The 19,395-nt window shown below is 40.9% G+C and overlaps 2 protein-coding genes across 2 annotated transcripts; one reads left to right on the top strand and one right to left on the bottom strand.

Moving 5' to 3' along the window:
• The first annotated feature begins 277 nt into the window (after positions 1–277).
• On the top strand, positions 278–6,676 carry odf2b (outer dense fiber of sperm tails 2b). Its single transcript, XM_079468368.1, has 19 exons — positions 278–362; positions 570–725; positions 1,255–1,353; positions 1,597–1,776; positions 1,911–2,098; positions 2,185–2,314; positions 2,491–2,622; positions 2,700–2,774; positions 2,854–2,925; positions 3,032–3,148; positions 3,222–3,407; positions 3,590–3,699; positions 3,967–4,102; positions 4,261–4,371; positions 4,450–4,713; positions 4,800–4,891; positions 5,039–5,201; positions 5,280–5,405; positions 6,422–6,676. The coding sequence occupies exons 2-19, from the start codon at positions 612–614 to the stop codon at positions 6,581–6,583; spliced, it is 2,457 nt and encodes an 818-aa protein (XP_079324494.1). The 5' UTR covers positions 278–362; positions 570–611; the 3' UTR covers positions 6,584–6,676.
• On the bottom strand, positions 6,675–18,799 carry snrnp200 (small nuclear ribonucleoprotein 200 (U5)). Its single transcript, XM_079468367.1, has 44 exons — positions 18,497–18,799; positions 17,667–17,830; positions 17,404–17,575; positions 16,976–17,168; positions 16,784–16,839; positions 16,604–16,699; positions 16,381–16,533; positions 16,189–16,288; positions 15,939–16,075; positions 15,682–15,759; positions 15,388–15,561; positions 15,009–15,146; positions 14,713–14,868; positions 14,378–14,548; positions 14,088–14,281; positions 13,875–13,998; positions 13,513–13,773; positions 13,301–13,432; positions 13,027–13,215; positions 12,750–12,947; positions 12,444–12,596; positions 12,266–12,346; positions 12,037–12,120; positions 11,829–11,935; positions 11,622–11,740; positions 11,377–11,531; positions 11,067–11,256; positions 10,794–10,964; positions 10,543–10,703; positions 10,234–10,461; positions 9,907–10,098; positions 9,602–9,780; positions 9,370–9,521; positions 9,163–9,271; positions 8,973–9,081; positions 8,694–8,883; positions 8,440–8,604; positions 8,171–8,292; positions 7,937–8,080; positions 7,671–7,847; positions 7,401–7,564; positions 7,223–7,304; positions 7,015–7,107; positions 6,675–6,922 (listed from the first exon to the last, which is right to left on the bottom strand). The coding sequence occupies exons 1-44, from the start codon at positions 18,539–18,541 to the stop codon at positions 6,773–6,775; spliced, it is 6,408 nt and encodes a 2,135-aa protein (XP_079324493.1). The 5' UTR covers positions 18,542–18,799; the 3' UTR covers positions 6,675–6,772.
• Between the last annotated feature and the right edge of the window lie 596 nt (positions 18,800–19,395).

The following is a 19,395-nucleotide window of genomic DNA, read 5'->3' as shown; positions in this document are numbered from 1 at the left end:
TCCTATTAGGTTTCAGGGTCATTTTAATTCGAGTTTTTTATATCGTCTGCTAAATGCTTGTTATATAATGCGATAAAAAACAAATGTTTTATTGATGGCAGCGAGAACCCGAGTCATACTCTAGAATTTAGCGACGCGTCGTTTCCACAGAAACAGAATACGCTTCGGTTCTTTGGGCGTGACACAAGCGTCTCAAGTGGTCTTTAAAATTTGAACCAGCCAATGAGATGCGACAGAAAAATCTAAAGGCGGGACTTGGGCTGTTTGGCGCATCTCTGATTGGAGGCTATTGTTGTCCGTGCGAGAGTCTACCGGGTTTTGCAAACAACATTATTACACGGGGGACGTAACGTTGGATTGAGGTTAGTGGCATCAACTTCATCGCTTTATAAAATACATAAAGAAATTCATGAATTCATTTGAATCAATAAGATTTAACTGATCGTAAAGATAAACGACCTACACATTCAACGTATTAAAAGAAAGGATTAAGAGGACATAGGCTACAGTATAGCTGAGGAGTATCTGATAACGACATCTAACTAAATGTTTTTTTTTCATATTTGAAGACAATCAAATAAACACGTCTCAACTCTAGACTCAGTGAAGAGATGAAAACACGATCGTCTTCCCCGCCCCTCCATGTTCATCTCCCAGTCTCAACATCTGTGCATGTTCACCTTAAGAAGAGTCCACATAAGTGCCCAACGGCGCCACCTTTGCAGGTCAGTCCTCATCTACATGTCCCCTGTCAATCCAGTAACAGTTGTTCATTCTGATCCAGTGAAATCATCCCAAAAATGCCATCATTCGCAAGGGCAGATTAAATATAATAATAAAGAACTCGAGCCATCCTCTTAATTCATGCTCTATCCTTTTAACCTCAGGTCAGTTACCCCACAAAACAAGTACGCTTGGGGAAGGTTTTTTACCATCAGCCATTAAGGTGTTAAACTCACAGAAATCATGGAGTGTTTACTTTTTTGCTGCTATCACCCCCGGGTACTATACGGAACATGTGTTAAAGGTGCTGATTTATATCTGACATAGTATGTGTAGCATGTGCATTGATCTTGTTTCTGGTGTAAATTGTGTGTATATTTGTTCTTGGTGAGGATATGTATGTATTTGGTTAGATATGTGTATTTGGTTAGATATGTGTATTACAGCACGGGTTCAGTTTGTGAAAAATGAATCCTCTTTGAGGACTATAAAGAATGAATCTGAATCTGAAACCACTCTCACTTTCAACAGAGTAAAGTGGGCCATCTGCAATCCACTGCAAGTGTAAAGGTCCGAGCTCCCTGGGTTCCTCCAGGAAAGACCTCCAGACGAAAGGATTTCAAAAGAGAGGTTGGCATATTTTTATCCTATTATTCAACACACCCACTGTGCTGGACATACACTGACAAAGGAAAAAAGCCAAACGTTTGTGTTGTATTTTATCTGCTGGTTAAATAAAGAAAATTTTAGAATGCAGACCTTTTGCTTTTTTTACTTATTATTCACCAATATGTACCAACACATATTATTAAAACAACTATTTGTTTAACTGGAACGGAATTACTAGATTTTAAAAACAAACATTGTCATCAGGGGGCAACACGTTGCTTAGAGGTCACACCCGGACCATCCACTGACCTCTCCTCACCTCCTCTGCGGCTCACTGACCTGTCAAGTGAAGAGAACAATGCTAGAGGAGCTACTGGCAACATTTCAGAATACGAGAGAAAAATTGAAAGACATAAGTCTGAGGTTGACGATAAAGAAAATAAGGTATGGAAAAATATAAATAGTAAAGAATAGTATGATTTGTAGATGGATTTTCAGATATGCCTACCGTGTACAAACCATTGCAAGTTCAAATATTGAAATCATACATCTATAATATTTAATATAATACTCTGCAGGTAAAGTTACGGCAAACAGAAGACCAACTAATGCACCAGTCACAGCAGTTGAGTGCCCGTTTTCACTTTATTGACCAGCAGGAACAAAAACTAGAGACAGTCAATAAGGAATTGAGAAAGTCTAGACGTGACAATTCAGATCCCCATAGCACTGTAGATGGAACGCACGGAGGAACTGGACCAACAAGGTATACGTTTTCAAGGTTTATTCCTCACATTTGCTTTTATATAGAGGACTGTCCTAAATTAAGAATGTTTTTCTTTCTTTTGACAGATCAGAAACAGGAGCTCCACCTCATGATATAGAAACTCTGCTTAGGAAACTAGTGGAAGCTGAGATAGATGGGCAGGCTGCGGCCAAACAAGTCGCGGTTCTAAGGGAAACCATAGGAAAACTCAGAAAGGTGAGATGGTTTGGTGGCTTTTCGACTGTTTTTCTACAGAGCTCTTATAAGGTATTGCTTTGATTTTTAAGTGGAGCCTAGATGTATGAGAATAGCAGCATATACTAACGGAAAAGCACTGTATCCGTTTTGTAAACGTAAAATATCATATTGCATGCTTGTTCTATGTGATGCAGGACAACAAGCAGTCAAAGACACATTCTGATCATCTGGGTCGTCATCATGAGCTACTAGAGCAGAAGCTGAAAACCTTTGAGGAGACAAATCGCAATCTCCGGCGACTTCTAAGGGAGCAGCATGGACGAGAGGTACAGATAACGTCCTGTAAAGATGAATCTTGTTGCTGCATAACAAAGTTTAATTCTGTCTTTTCTCTGCACTGCAGACAGATGCGCTGAGAATGTCAGATGATATGGAAATGCTGATGAGAAAACTTGCAGATTCAGAATCTGATAAAAGGGTAATCTAAATGAGAAAATTATTGGTAATGGTGCGATGATTTGACCATGTTAACCGTTTGAGTCTCATTTCTCTTTTAGAAGCTTGAGGCCAAACTCAACACTAAGGAAAGGGAGTCCGATCAGCTAGCTGAGAATTTGGAAACCGAAAGGGTATTGATCATTTACACTCTGTGATTATATAATTTGTTTCTATTCAATTGAATTAATAGCGTATTTTAGAATGCACATTTATATCATAATGTTGCTGTTGTCACAGGACCATTTGAGGACAACAGGAGGGCTCTCAAAGGTTCTTGAATCCACCCGTAGACGTCTGCAGAGCCAGCTGCATAAGAAAGAGGCAGAAAATAACCGTTTGGAGGCTCAGATTCAAGTGAGTGGAAATTCACAGTATTTATACAGTACAATACAACAATGCTTTGCTCACTCTTCTGTACTGAACACAGAGGTTGGAGGGGACACTGCAGCATCAGCAGGAGGAGGTTCAGGGCCTGCTGGAGCAGATGAAAGAGCTGAAACAACACTGCGAAGGAGACAGGAATATCAACAACCAAATTTTGGAAGACCACAGGAAACGGGCTGAACATAGTGTGAATACAGCAGCACAGCTCTCGGCACAACTTCTGGAGAAGGTAAAACATTTATGTGTTACTATAAAAAAAAAAATTAAGTTATCAGACCTTTTTTTTACTTATTTACCATGATATCATACATCTACATTTATTATTATGACTTGAAAAGGTAATTTGTTATGCAGTCTGCTAGTATGATTCATGCATTATATAGTATGACAGATATGTGTGTTTACATTCAGGAGGCTAAGTTGGCAGAGGCGCTCTCGGCCGCTCAGGAGCTTCGACAGCGTTACACCATACAGAACAGAGAGAAAAGCCAACTTGACCTAGAGATCACTACCTTAAACAAGTGAGTGATATATCTCCATGTGTTCTATTTTTTTGCCAAGAAACATAAGATAATAAAGCCTATGTTTGCGACCATTGAGGATTTAAAGGGACAGTTCACCCAAAAATTTAAATACTGTCATCATTTAATCACTCTCAATTTGTTGTGTTCATCAGTACAAATAAATGTATACAGATTTGGAACAATTTGAGGCTAAGTAAATTAAGACATAATTTTCATTTAGGATGAACTCTTCTTTTAAGCATTGGATTTTTTTTCCCTTTGCAGTCGTATCACCGAGTTAACTGAACAGCTGCGCAGTTGCGAGGAGAAAGCCTGCGTAGATAGAGAAGGCCTGCTCAGCCGTCTGCACTCCCTTACCTCAGAGAGCACATCTGTTAAACTGGAGAACCAGAGACTCAAGGTAAGTTACCTTTTTTGGTCAGAATTGCATGTGTGAAGTGCAAACAATACAATCCCAGGTTCAGCAACAACAACAAAAAACAATCCAGGAGTCAATAGAAATTAAATAATCTATTCAACCCTTGATTTTGGTTTTATTTCACATCTCTTCTCTTTTAGACCACTCTGTCAGCCACAGAAGACAGGCTGTCATTGTCTCATTCAGAGGCCCAGCAGCTGAAGATTTCACTGAAGGACTTTGAAAATGTAGTAGAGAGTTACAAGAACCAGGTGCTTTCAACATACAACCTTCCCAACAAATAAAATCCACCCACGTTCATCTACGCTAACTCTTCCAATCCCTCACAGCTGCAAAAGACACGTTTGGAATCTGAGGAGTACTCACTGAGACTAGAACTGGCGGAGAAGGAGGCGAGGAGTGATCGTGCGGAAGTGGAGAGTGAGGTGGACCAGGGCCGCAAGCAGCTCCATGCCCGGCTGAAGGAGCTGGAGGGGCTGTATGAAGCTTTGAAGCGCTCAGAGGAAGAGCTCAGGGAGACCAGAGAGAACAATAGCATTCAGGACAGAAGAAATGCAGAGCTGACCAGCGCTCTGTCTGACATCAGGATCAAGGTAGAGTATATATATACATAGCATATATGCAGTGTTTGTACAACAGATATTGAGATCTAATTGTCAATTTTTTTTATATTGAGCAGCAGGGTTGTAAATCAGAGATGCTCCAGGAAAAAAACGTAATTCTATTTGAAGAAAACAACAAGCTCAAATCTTCAGTGGACAGCATGGAAAGGTGCTTCTGCACATGCTTATAAAAATCAATTTTGTAGCTCATCTTAGAAGCATTTCCTGTTAAAATGTTTAATCTTATTCAGAAATACACCAAAAAAAATTATATTTATAGTAAGTTATGTTATAATTTTCTCCTAATGGCACACAGAAAGATGGAAGAGATGAGCATTCAAAACAGAGATCTGCTTCAGGTTATCGCCAAGAGGGAGGAGAACCTTCACAGCACAAAGCTGCGTCTGGAGGAGAAGACCCATGAATGTGACTCACTCTACAGACAGGTGGAGCAGGCCAGAGAGGAGGCGCAGAAAAAGGTGCCAATAAAGTGCATTGTATCTGTTAGTCTGAATATTTGGCTCCTCACATTGTACTAGAATGCTTTGTCTTTATAGGTGGACCAGAACCTAGAGCGTATGCTGTCCAAAGAACAGTCAGCTCAGTCCAAAAAGCTAGACTTGGAAACCCAGTTGAGTTTGGCTAAAAATGAGATGGGTCAGTTACGCCGCAGCAAGGATGATGTAAGTGATCTTTATGTAGACTATGACCTTTAGTACTTTGCACAAGCACAACACTATGTAGTTACAGCTGAAAATCAATAAAAGATTATACTGCAAAAGAGAAGCAGGGTGTCCATAAGAGATTTGTGCACAACTTTTGCTATATTTTCTTGATGTCAAATGTAGTGAAATGTGGGCATTTCGCTTAGACATAGTTCTGCGACTGAAATGCAATTTTTTCTTCTTGCGATAAGCCATTCATTCTGTCCAAACGTCTTCAAGTTTTATGGCAGGTTGCGAACTATAGAGCTGCATAACTCCACCTACTCGTGATGAAGTGTTAAGAGAAACGTCATATTTCCCTACATTGTTTATATAATATACATTTATTGAAATTTATTGGAGGATTTATTGACATAAATGCTTTACTGTCTTCAGACCTTTTGTAAAAAAGAACCGTTTGTAACGTTTTATTAGCTTAGAATGAGCTATTTCTATCTACATACACCGTGGGTCCCCTTGCATGGAATTCGCCATGTTGTTTCTACAGAAGCCCTAAACAAACAAATTGCTCTACAGAGCATGTTTCGTTAATACATTATCTCCTCCAGGAAAGTGTAAACGTGGCGACATCTTAATTCTGTTTCAGCCACTGCTATATTTCGAAGGGGAGGGTTGGAGTGAACCGCTGGTTGCAATTCGCAAACTCAACGCTAGAAACTGCTAAATTTCATTCACTGGACCACCAACTAACTAATAAATCTCCATACTTCATATATCGTGCCATTTTATAAGAATGATTGATGTTTGCGTCACATGACCTTAAATTAGACAAAAACCTTTAAATGTTTTTACGCTCACGTGGGCTGTTTTTTAAGCATCACCATTGGGTGATTTTCCCCATGCGCAATTTGAAGGGTGATGGAAACCCAGCTGGAGACGTTTAATATTTTGGTAGCATAACAGCGCTTAGGTTGCATTTAATCCAGAATATTCCTTTAATGCAAAATACTGACAGATCTATTTTTGCTTTTTAGATGGAGAAGCGATATCTGTGCAAACTTCAAGACACAAAGAACCAGTTAGAGCAGGTGAACAGCACCAACCGCAGCCTGCAGAACTATGTCCACTACCTCAAGGCCTCATACACTAATGTTTTTGGAGATTCTGCACTAACAAGTTCAATGACATTTAAATAAACTTATTATATTCCATGAAGTTTATCACTGGACTATTTAATTCAATACATTCAATGTCTGAAAGACCTTGTAATAAAATATGAAAAACATCTCCAATTTACAGTTTCCTTTATTTAAATCACAATTAAAGAACCACAACATAAAAAAAAGTTTAAAAATGAACTTGGACAACACAACTGTTATCTACAACTAATCGCTGTCACTGTCTCCCTCACTGTCTGCTTCTTTGACATCCACACTGAACTTGTATTCTTGGTCACAGCCCATGTAGGCGTCGCTCATGAAGTACAGCGTGTAGTTGTGCACACCCAGCACAGGTGCCACAAAGTCCAGTTTCACCTGTGGGAAGAAATACAACCCCATTGTCAGAACCACCTGACCAACAATCAAATTTATTTTCTGATTTTATCAGAGATGAGAGCAGAACCAACCTTGGCCTTCTGTTGAAGAGTGAGTCTCTTGATCGAGATGAGGCTGTTTGATTTGGGGTCTCCAATAACTACCCACCAGCCTTCTTCACGTTTCTGTACAAACAAAAATTATCCATGTTTACAAGATCACCCAGAGACTAACTTGAGCTCAAACACACAATAAAGCCTTGATACATAACATATCAAGTTTCTCTAGAGCGTTTCTGACCTGAGGAAACAGAGGAGCTATAACAGGTCCTGTAACTTCCTCTTCTCTCTCCAACTGCACTTGAACAACCACAGGACTTCCACTGTGAACAAAATAAAACACAGCTAAATATCTCTAGTAAAGTGTTTGACGTTGGTGACCCAACATCAGGTTAATCTTGAACTGATATGTTTCATACCTCTTGATATCTTCTTTGTCAGCCACTTCGTATGAGAGCTCAATGTTGGGATAGCGGTTACAGAACCGTGCCACGTCGGCCATCTGTACTTCTGAAACCATTTGTAGCAGAGCAGTACGGTCATCGTCCTCCATCTCCATGATGTCAAAGATGCTCTCCACACCCTAATAATTTCAAAGCGAAGTTAAGACAAGACGGCCAATGACAACAAAATATACGTTCAGATGACCCCATAACTACCCAAACCCAATGCACTCCAGCAGTTCTCACCTTATCTGTACAGCGTTTGATGTGATCGGCAGTGAAGTGGGGAAGCTGCTTGAGGTAAGAGTCTTTGGACCACATGGCTTGTGTGACCATCTGAGCCAGCTCCATGGCAGCCAGTGCAGGACTCAGCCAGCCGTTACTTGAGAGCACGTCCACACAGGCTTGGATCAGTCGCACAGCCTAGATACGCAAACGCAGAAAGACTTGGGTCGTGTAATTTTCAAGTGATATCAGGTTGTTGAGCTGTAATAGAACAGGTTCTTGCTTACCTTGCTGAGGATCTCTTCAGTGTCCGACTGGAGCTCTGCGCTCAGCTGCATACGGGACAGATGAGCCTGAAGCAGCAGGTTGGTCTTCACATGAGGGTCATTAAACTTGGGGCTGTTAAGCTTATGAGGAACCTTCTGTGCCAACTGCAAAGGTTAAAATAAGTTAATGTAGAGCTCTGATGTTTTATTATAAAAAGTAATATTACAATGTCAATAAAACAAAATACTACTAACCTGTCGGAGCAGGTTGTCTTCGTGGTGCCTAATGGGAATGTTTTTATACTCCGCAGCGTTAGAGATGATCTCAATGAGGCCTCGGATCTTTGTCTTGGCATTCAGGGACATACTGAAGAGCTCTGATAAAAGAACACAAACACATCAGATTTCACTCTTACAGAGAGCTTCTACTAGTTTTAAACAGGCTGATATACTGAAAATTGTACCATCGCTATAAACCATCTCATTCTTTTTATTTGTTTAAGTATATTAAAGCAGGGCTTCACCAATGGTGGTGTAGTTTATGTAGTAGTAGGCTGCGATCATGCCCAGATTCAGAGGAGCGACATCCATTTCATCTTCAATGCTGATGCACTTGGACTGTTCCAGATCCTGTAAGGTGTTTTCCACCAGCTCAGACAGATGATCAGACAAGTGACGATGGGACATACCTGCCATATAAAAACAAAGATGTGAATATGAAGGGTTTCATTAGCAGTGAAGACCTGTTTGCAGTTGTGAAGGTTCTGTGGTTCCTCACCCTGCAGATTGTAGTAGTTGGGGTTCTGGTTCATTCGGCGGTAAAGAAACGTCCATGTCAGGTAGTCCACGGCATCCTGTTTGTTCTCAACAGTCTTAGTGACGATCTCAGCATTGAAATGATCGTGGAGGCAGTGGTCCAAGTGAGACTCCACAGGCAGAGGCTCGTAAAGGAACTTTTTAAAGAAGTCCTAAGCGAGTGAGAGAACGATATACAAAATTATGTACACGTTGTAATCCTGGTGATCCCTGACAGGTACATTTGTTAAGTTTTTTTTACCTTTTTGGACCCCTGGCACATGATGACACATCGACCCTCATCATCCTGCAAAGGGCGATTGGCTTTCCCTACCATCTGCAGAACATCATAGATTGGGTAGTCCACATACCTGATCGGAGAAACAGATATTATGAACACAACTGGAGATAAATATTAGTGATGTCAACTGTGTGGTTGTGAAGATACTTACGCATGGATTTTTCCATTGTAGTACTGCGTGTCCATAACAATTACCAGGTGGGCGGCAATGTTAGTGCCCCAGCAGAGAGAGCGAGATGCCACCATTACCTGAATGGCACCTGGGATAAGAAAGGGTGGCATAAGCTTTCAAGTCTTACAACAGATAAAGATAAATTGGCTTTATTTAAATATAAAACAGTTTTTAGGTTTCTCCTACCAGACATAAAGAGATGCTCCACAATCCTGCGCTCTGTTGGTGAAAGGCCCTCGTGCAAGTACCCCACCCCGTTAGAGAGGGTCTCCTTCAGTGTAGTATCAGAGAGATTCTCCATGAAAGGAGCCAGGTCCTTCTCAGTAGAGTGCAGGAACCTGCAGGTAAAACCAGAGGGTTTGTGATGATGTCTGACATCACAACTAAAAAAATCAGCAGGTTATAGCACTTCAAGTACCTCTGTGGAACCACATCTGCAGCGCAGAAAGTAAGGATGTCGATAGCGGTGAGACGAGTCTGACGCCTTGATGGCACAAACACCAGCACTGGTTTGGATGGGGAATGTTTCATGATGGCATGATACATGGGTTTAGCCATGGACAGCAGACGAGTCTGTGTGTGACTCACATTAAAGCCCTGAGGGTAAAGCAAGTGATGGTAAATGTCAACACATCATCACTTTTATGGTCAAGGTAAATCCATTTAACGTCATTAGCATCAGGATGGTGTTTTTAAAATCACATCCGTTTAAGAGCTTCAGACCTGGATATGCAACTCCAAAGGAACAGGTCTGACGTTGGGGTGAAAGTTGAAGGTCGCTGTGGTGCTGCAGCCGAGCCAGTGGGCCACATCCTTGGCGTTGGACAGAGAAGAGCTGAGGGCCACAATACGTATGGGCCGCTCAATCTGAGAGGAGATGTACCTCATTCTGGAGCAAATCACCTCCAACACAGGCTATAAGAAACACACAGAAGAGTCAGACTTAAATAATTATGTGAAAGAAAAGTCTTGAAAATCTAATAAAACTTAAAACAAGGAATACATGAAATTAAGTGCATTTTCTAATCGTGAAATTGTAAGCAATCTTACTCCGTTGTCTCCTCCAATGAGATGAACCTCATCCACAATGAAGAGGCTAACGTTCTGAACATTCTTCCTTTGTTTCCATCTGCGAGACAGGATGTCCCACTTGTCTGGTGTGCTGATGATGATGTCACCTTTACCAAGTAGCTTTAGGTCAGTGCTGGTCTCTCCAGTGAGCAAGACAACCTTCTTATTTAAAGTATCCTGGAACTTCTGGTGCCAGTCAACAAAGACCTGCACATAAAAGATCCCAATACCATTAGCTTGCCAATCTAAATAACATGAGTTTATTTCTAATAAAGGGAGCGTTTTTACCTGCTCAGCCAGAGCCTCCATTGGTGTGATGTAGACACAGCGGCCCTCTGCGTTGTGTAGGAGCATCCTTAGAATAGCAAACTCCGCACATATTGTCTTCCCACTGCCCGTGGGGGCACCAACAAAGACGTTATCATCGCTGTTGTACACTGCATTGAAGACTAAGAGATAAAAAGTTAGTCAGTTTTTTCAGAATTGCTTTCTGATATTCAATATATGAATGATATTTGTTAAATGGTTTGTGCAGGTACCTTGGGTCTGGATAGGGTTGAAAAAGGGAAAGTTTTGGTAAAGGTTCTCAAAGGCTGCATTTCTCAGGGCAGACACTGGCAAAGGCTGAAGGTCCAGGAGCTCGGTGGGGGGTGGGTATTTTTCTGGCAGGATCAGGTGACGGAATGAAACCGGCAGCTGTGTCTCACACGCTTAAGAGAGAGGAAATTTGGTTCTAAAACAACTTAAGCTAACCTTTAAAGGGAGATACATCCAAACAAAGAGAAATAGTGTGCAGTGGTAAAATAACTTACACAGCCAGCGGTCTGAAGCAATGCGAATGAAATACTGCGGGGGCAGCGGCTCAAACACAGGGACGAAGAAAGTAACCAGATGTTCATCCTGAGCATACTTGGCCTTCAGGAGGAAGTACTCATGATGCAGCACCACCTCACTGTCCACATCCTCCACCAAGATCCAGAAGGCCTCAGACGACCCGTGTATCTAAAGAAACAAAGACAGCATACCAAAATTACTTTAGAAAGACAAACATCAGAAAAACAGTAAATTAACCTGCTGATTTAAAAAAAAGCAAAAGACACGATGTTTGAACAGAGGACTGACCTTGTCATCCCACTGGAAATCTGGTGTGATGGTGAGTTCCACTTTTAGAGTGGAACGTGTAATGGGCTGCAGGTGGACTGCGAGGTCCAGCTTTGGGAACTGATGGACGTACTTATGAATGGTCTTCCCCATTTTTGGCATGCGAATCAACTCACCTGGATAAGTTAGGGTTTTTTCATCAGTTACGCAAAATCAAAACATGATATTTACATCATCAAGAATTTGTAGAATCAAACACTACTGACCAATTTCATTGTGGTTTAGATCATAGAGGCGCTCAAAAGGAAAGTTCTTCTTTTCTATTTTTTTGATGACCTCCTCTGGGAGCTTGCGGAACTGACGCAAAGGAGACATGGACTGCCACCTTCAAAAAAAGATATAAAAATCATGAGTATTTGTGTAAAAGCACACAATGTTTGGTTGAAAAAATCTGCATCATAGTCACCACTCACATTCTTTTGTCAATCATCTTGCAGAGATTCTGAGTCTTATCGGTAAGCTGAGCCCAGCCTCTGCTCAGAACAATCTCAAAGATAGCCCTCATTAGCCTGCCAGCACTCTGTATAACCAAACAGAAACATCATTATAGCCAATTAAGGCTTCCCTCTGGATGAATTCTCAATTTAATATATTTATATAACAACAGAGCCTATGATGTACCTGTGTCACATAGACCATGTCAGCCATAAGAGCAAAGCCCTCCAATTTGAGCTGAGATATATACGCCTGCAGCAGCACGTTAATCTAAGAAACAGAGACAAACGTTATTCAGAAAACTAGAAAGTAAAGAAAAACTGCACTCCATTGCGGCATACAGTGCCTAGCTGTGTTGTTATAGTAGCAGAAGAATAAGGTGTTTAAGCCAAATGTTCTAAATAAAAGCACATACCTTTGCGCTGGGCTCCTCAATGCTTTCCTTTACTGGAATGGGGACTCTCTCAAGCAGTTTCTGTAGCTCAAGTTTTTCCTCCTGCCAAAGAGTCACAACCATGTTGGTTAGTGACATCATTTCAAGTCTTCCAAGACCCTTATGGTAAACATTTGTTAACACATTTCAGTTGGTTTACCTCTCTGACGGTGATATTTCTAAACTCTGATGAGAGAGAAAAGACTCTGAAGAGCTCAATTTCACTCAGAGTGGGCTTCAGCAGCTGGTTGTAGGTCATTATGGAATCATGGGTGATGTAGAAATGGCTGGCGATGCGGCCCAGGTCTGTCACCTGTGAAATAACATATCAGACGACATTTAAACCAGATCTGTAGTTGCAACTTTGCAAATAAGATAAAAATATTCTGCTCATTTATCAAGCATATGGACGACTGTGAGTTGTTTAGAAAGGTGGGTTGACATCACAGGTGCAAACTCTTCGTACCTGAAAGCTGCCGGATCTTTTGTCGTATTTTGTTAAGTTGTTCTTCTCTAGGACAGTAGCAGCCGTGTGCACAAGGTCCATCCTGCGGCGCTCGAGCAACGGGTCAGAGCTGCGGTCGTCATGGGAGACGCCATACAGTGTAGGGTTCCGTAGCATCCGAACGTACAGGTACGTGTATCCCAGCCAGTTCACGGCATCCTGAAAATGGTTACAAAGTGGGTCAAAAACTGATCCTGAACGTGATGCAAAAAATAAATCTACTTTTCCAAAAACAAACCTTGGTAGTCTGTACATTGCCCAACACTATCTCAGCATTGAGCATGTCGGGCAGCTTGGACACCATCTGACTCTCGATGGGCAGCTGCTGATTGAGCAGAGACAGGTAATACTGCAGCTCTCCGTGAGATGTAATGAGAATACCCTCTCCTTTAGAATCGTACTGCGGTCGGCCAGCACGACCCAGCATCTTCACCAAAGTAAACAAATGTTAAAACAATATTCTGACTGGTTAAAGCAGCATGTTTGGACATACAATGACTGTGTTAACTGACCTGGAGAACATCCAGCGCTCCAAGCTCTGTCCATCTGCCTTTCTCTGGGCTGTAAACCTGTGTGCCTTTGATTATGACAGTGTGGGCTGGTAAATTCACACCCCAGGCCAGTGTGGCTGTGGATACCAATACCTGTAACACACACGATTACAGTTTAACCTGAAGGAAATCTCAAATAGCTAACTGAATGTTCCTGAATGTTAAGCGCTAACCTGAATGTGACGGTCAGAAAACAGATCCTCTACCAGTGTTCTGTCCACTCGGCTCATTCCGGCATGATGAATAGCAAAACCATAAGGCAAGAGATCCTTTAACTCCAGATTCTTGCACTGCTCAGCTTCAGTTCTCAGGACCTCAGTGGATGCCGAACCCTCTCTGAGGAACAACCCCAGAGTGTCTTTTTCTAAACACATGTCCCTGATTGCACGTGCCGTCTTCCCAGTCTCCTTTCTGGAGTGCACAAACACCAGGACCTGGAAACAAAGTTAAAAGAATTAAGAAAGAGAAGCCTGTAGCATCTGTATTAAAGACACAATACGATCTTAGGGGAAAATATTATTGTTCTCAGCCTCACCTGATTCTTTCCAGCATGCTCCATAATTTTCTCATAGACAATCTCATTCATAATCTGGAAACGCTTAATGGCCTTCTTCTCTGTGATTCCTACATAGGTTTGTTCCAGAGGTACAGGGCGGAAACTACGCAAAGAAAACATGCAACATACACAAAATATTTAAAAAAATATTCAAATAGTTCAAATAGTATTTGAATTTGCTCCATTTTTCACCTGTTGTCGAAAAAGAAGAGTCCCTTGGACGGGTCCACGCGCAGACAGGTAGCTACATCCTCATAGTTGGGCAATGTGGCACTGAGACCGACAAGCCTCACATCCTCCTGCGTCAACTCCACATTCCTGATGGTTCGAGCAATCAAGGACTCCAACACGGGGCCACGGTCGTCATGCAGCAAGTGGATCTCATCCTTATTGAGAAGGTATAGAAACCTTACCCAACTTGGAAAAATGCGGCTTGACCAATAGACTTTTTAAAAAGAGAGAATCACAACTAAATTACTTACAATAATGATGAGGCGCACAAGCTGCGTGTAAGTACGCTCCCCTCCTTTCCGGGTGATGATGTCCCATTTCTCTGGCGTGCACACAATAATCTGGGTGGCATTGATTTCCTCCTTGCAAAGTTGGTGGTCTCCAGTCAGCTCAGACACAGTGATGCCATAGCTGGCCAAACGCTGCAATGGATGTTTTAGGGACATTTAACAATCTGTGTATCACAATGTGCTCAATAATTCTGAAGCATGCGTGCAAACCACTATGTCATGGCTCTGACTAAAAACATGTTTTTGATGAATACTGACAGACCAGAGAAGTGTTTTCTCCATCATGGCACTCCTACCTTTCCAAAGCTGCCCACCATTTCCTGTACCAAGGAACGCATGGGAGCGATGTATATGATTTTAAAATCATCAACATTGATGGTGCCGTCCATGTTAATGTGCTTGCCAATCTCTCGGAGCATTGTCATGAGCGCAACGTTGGTTTTGCCAGCACCCTACAGGTCACAGAGAGAGAATTTCTTTAATCCCAGATATCATCCACGTAAGTATGCAGAATGCAATTGTTAAAAATGATCAAAATCAAATTTATTTTTAATATTTCTATCCAGATGTGCTTTTTTCAAATTAGACAAACCGTTGGAGCGCAAACCAGCAGATTCTCATCTGTCTCCAAAGAGGCTTTGTAGATTTTACTCTGTATACGATTCAGGGTTTTGAATCCCTCAAATCCAGCTTGAGCGTATTTGGGTAATTTCTCAACAGGCACCAATGTCTGTGAGAGAAACAGAAATGTCAATGTTGTAAATATGAGAGCTCATCAATTAGGAATTAATAATAATAGTTTTACTACACAGATCCCAGGTCAATTTAGCTATTCTGCAGTTTTTTTACATCATACCTAGTTGTATATGACTTTTGTCATATACAAAATGTATATAAATGTGCCAGCCATGCTTTTACATATAATTCTAACATCAAATACAGCCAAGTTACAGTTGTTGTCAAAAACATACCTCATCATCACTGAAGGGCTTGGGCTTTAGAGCAGGTACGTGCACCTCCTCATAGCCTTTTCTCTGTTTGCGGAAGGAGCCATCAGGCAGCTGGCAGCGCTTGTTGGCCATGAAGTGGCTGCCTTGAGAGAAGGCCAGATCTTCCAGGTCTAGCGTTTGCCTACTAGTCACAGACTACAGTCAAACAATAAAGGAATAAATATCAACTCACAGACAGTTACATCAATATCACGTTACCACTATTTAATGTCAAATAGACACAAATTATAAATACTAGCTAAAAGTTATTTTTACCTCCCCACGATCAATGTCCATCGACTCCAGATCATCCACGCGTGATTTTCTCACTCTTTCCCGTCTGGATCGCTCCTCCTGCAATGACAAAACCATAAGTCACAAACAAAAATAAAAGATTAAAAAAAAAAAATTTGTGCTGCAATTCTGGATATTACAGTTTATATTATACTTTAAAAAAAAAATGTATCACACAAATCATTACATCAGGAGCTAAAGTAAATCTCTAATGAAACAAAAACAGATCCCGTTCTAACCCTGATGATATCCTCCTTCTCAGTCTCCTGTAGCTGATAAAGAACTTTGGAAAGATCTTGATCAGACTCCATTTTATTCATGATCTTCTCCTTCTCTGCTTCACTCTGTGCACTGGCCAGCATGGTGCAGTACATGACTGAATAGACAGAAACGTGCAGAAAAACAAATTAAAATGTAATAACTAAAGGACAGAGCTGTATTGTAAGAAATAACAATCCTTTAATTCTATACTTAATGCTATCTACATACTCATTCGTCTGTGCTGGCGGAGGACCTTGATGAAATCAAAAGTGTTGAAGCCCAGAAGCAGCACCAACTGGTTCTCACACTCTCGGTCATCACTGGCAGTCTAAAAAAAATAACAAATTAGCCACACACTAAAAACAAACAAAACGAAATGTACATTTGACCACAGTCTCCACAGGCATATGCATTGCTTACCTTAAGGATCTCCAATACTTCATCTGCTTTCTTCTGAGAAACTATGGCATCGTTATAAAAGCGGCTGAGCTGTCGCTGAAGCCAGAAGGCGTCAATGTCTCGTGGGTGAAGATCCTTCTTTTTCGCCATCATAACATCTCCTGTGTTAACCAGCTATTGCGAAAGAGGGTGTTAACACCTGGCTGTACACGTCTCCAGAAACGCACATGGATTAATGACTTACATTAGCGGTCAGAGTACTGCTCTCATCTGCCTCTTCCCCTTCACTGTCATCAGAGCCTTCATCCCGAACCTCACCATACTGATCTTCATCACCCTCCTGCAGACGTACAAATGCACGTTACACAGCGAATGTCAACAAGAGAGCCAAAGACCTCAATATAAAGCAGCTACAGGAACTCACCTCTTCATCCGACTCAAACTGTACATTCACTCCATAGGTTTCATCAATGTTGTCATCTGCCAAAGCAAAAGAGATGCAGTGTATATAACTTTTTAACAAAAATGTTTTGTTGGATCAAGTATTTACTAAATTACAACCTATTTAAACGCAGAAGGATAAACAACAGACACAATGCAAGGATGTTGCTGCTACCCATATTCTGAAGCTCCTTGTCTCCACCATAGTCTGTGATTTTCTTGCCCAAGTTGACCAAGACATGGTAGCGTGTGTCATCTGCAGGTCCCAGCAGTTGTTCCACCTCCTTCCTCCTCTCTTTATCTCTCATCTTGTCATTCTTCAGGACAGCCAACACTTCATCTGCAGCTCCACACAGGATATCCCTTGGCTTTTAAGGCAAACAGCAAAACCGAGGAACTTATTATGCAGTTCAACACAAAGGATTTTACCAATTATTACCACAAATATTATTCTCCATATTGTCGTTTTTTTAAGAAAAACTCTTGATAACTAGTTTTTGTGGTTTCATTTAAAGACCATGCAGTGCAAGTCCAAACATTGTGGTTGTGGATCGGTCTTTGAAAACCACAGTTTTTAATATATGTACTCATTGTTGAACTCACCTGATCTCCAAGGGCTGCCTGAATGAAGCTAAGGAGGATTTCATATGTTTCTCTGGTCTCTTTGGTCTTGGGCTTGTACACAATTCCCACCATATCATCAATCCCTTCAGACAGCAGTGTAAAGCCTTTCATTTTATTGATGTCGTGTCTGTCCTCATCTCTCTTTCGCCTCCTGCATCACACAAGGGCAAAAGGTGTTTAATATATTCGACAAACCTTTGTTATGGGTACCTTTACAGATAGGCGAATCAGTTGAGACTCACTTTGCTCTCCTCTCCTCCTGCATCTGAGGTTTTGTCCTCTGGCTTCTGTCTCCCATCTTTGTTCCATCCAATTTGCCGACCAGAGACAGGACCTCTCCAGTGGGTTCATCTCGGCGGGTGCGGTCGATCAGAGATCTGTCCGCTTGCAACACCAAGTTAGAGTTCTGCGGAGGGAACAAAAAAAAACTTGATTTCATGGCACGAAATTCGCTGGCCATTTGGACAGCATTGCTTGTTGCCTTTAGTAGTTCACCCTCAAAATTAAAACCTACAAAATGTGTTCCCTCTGTACAAAAATATAACATTTTGAAAAACATTGTTAACAGAAAACAGTCGGTCCACATAGACTTGCATTGGTTTTGTGTCCATATAATAGAAGTCAATGGGGACCAACGGTTTTAGGTTACAAACATTTATCAAAATATCTTTTGTTTTTTTCACAAGAATGAAAATCACACGTTTAAAATATCGACAGGTTGAGTAAATGATGACAGAATTTTCATTTTGAAGGTGAACTATTCCTTTAAGTGCACACTTTTAGACAGTTAATTTTCGTGATTGTATAAAAGTTTCACAATCATAAAGTTGATTAAATATTGTAGAATTCACTAAGTAAAGCTAACATCTATGTACTATATCCCGTATTTACCAGAAAATAAACTGTAGTTCTAAATTCGCTGATAATTTCAGATTTTGTATAATCGTGGGAAGCCCGATTAGGTCAACGTGTTATTCACAACAAACCACCGCAACGTACTTATGAAATTTAGCAACGCAACATAATAAAAGTTATTTTTAAAGATCATTCAGATATATTGTAATAGTCTTACCGCTTTGTATTCATACTGCAGGCTACGAGCAGTAACATCCGCCATGACTTCTTATTACTGTAAATGCGCTCAAAGTGAAAATCTTCAACCAGCACACTCAGTGCTAGCGGGAGACAGACGGCTAACAAAACTAAACAGTGTTCATGTACATCCCATATACATGCAAAACAAAACTTAGAGTGCAGCGGTATCGTGTACCGTATAATAATAATAATCCACGTTTAGAAGTTCAACTTATTTTCTTGCGATTTTAAACAACACCGTACAAGCACGCACGACGTTTTGAAAACGAAGTTTCGTGTTATTTCCGCTTCCGGGTTCACTATGGAGTAAAGATGCTGCCCTCTGTTGGGCAGGCATGGCACATATACTAAATTACAACGAAAGGGCCCCAGACCGCACATTTTGCACCATGGGAAAATATTTCAAGATGTTTATCTGATAAAGTTTGTTAATCTTGTAAAAATGGTCTACTGCGTAGATATCACATAAAACACATAAAAATATATGAATGGACACAATGTATTACATTGATTTAACAGAAAAAAGCAAAAGTTGCTTTTTACGTGATCACTCACTTTTGACCAGGAGGACAATGAGTGTGACCCCTAAAGGAGGAGTCCACAGAGGGCAGTGTCTAAAACTTCTGGTTACACTAAATATTGTGGCGCTTAATTTTTTTACAGCACCTCCATAGTCATTACATGTCTGAGTATTATTGTACAAGTCTTTTATAATAATTTCATGGATAATTTTAAAGATATATGTAATAACTTTCAGTAATGATCAACTTTATGGAGACGTTTTTATTTGTTTTGCCCTATAAATAAAACACTGCATTGAAAGCAAGTCGAGTTCTAGATGAAAGTGTTTCCAGACAACGTATCATATTTTGTAAA

Source organism: Barbatula barbatula (assembly GCF_947034865.1).
Source record: "Barbatula barbatula genome assembly, chromosome: 11".
Taxonomy (NCBI): Eukaryota; Metazoa; Chordata; class Actinopteri; order Cypriniformes; family Nemacheilidae; genus Barbatula; species Barbatula barbatula.
The sequence above is the reverse complement of the archived record's forward strand: the minus strand, read 5'-3'. Positions and strand labels throughout refer to the sequence as shown.

Excerpts from the sequence above, each read along its gene's own strand:
- odf2b (XM_079468368.1), top strand. The coding sequence starts at position 612 with ATGAAAACACGATCGTCTTCCCCGCCCCTCCATGTTCATCTCCCAGTC. Across the intron at positions 1,354-1,596 it reads GAAAGGATTTCAAAAGAGAG|GGGGCAACACGTTGCTTAGA; the intron begins GTTGGCATATTT and ends CATTGTCATCAG. Across the intron at positions 4,892-5,038 it reads TCAGTGGACAGCATGGAAAG|AAAGATGGAAGAGATGAGCA; the intron begins GTGCTTCTGCAC and ends AATGGCACACAG.
- snrnp200 (XM_079468367.1), bottom strand. The coding sequence starts at position 18,541 with ATGGCGGATGTTACTGCTCGTAGCCTGCAGTATGAATACAAAGCG. Across the intron at positions 13,433-13,512 it reads TTTCTGACCGTCACATTCAG|GTATTGGTATCCACAGCCAC; the intron begins GTTAGCGCTTAA and ends TGTGTGTTACAG. Across the intron at positions 11,257-11,376 it reads ATTTCCAGTGGGATGACAAG|ATACACGGGTCGTCTGAGGC; the intron begins GTCAGTCCTCTG and ends TTGTTTCTTTAG.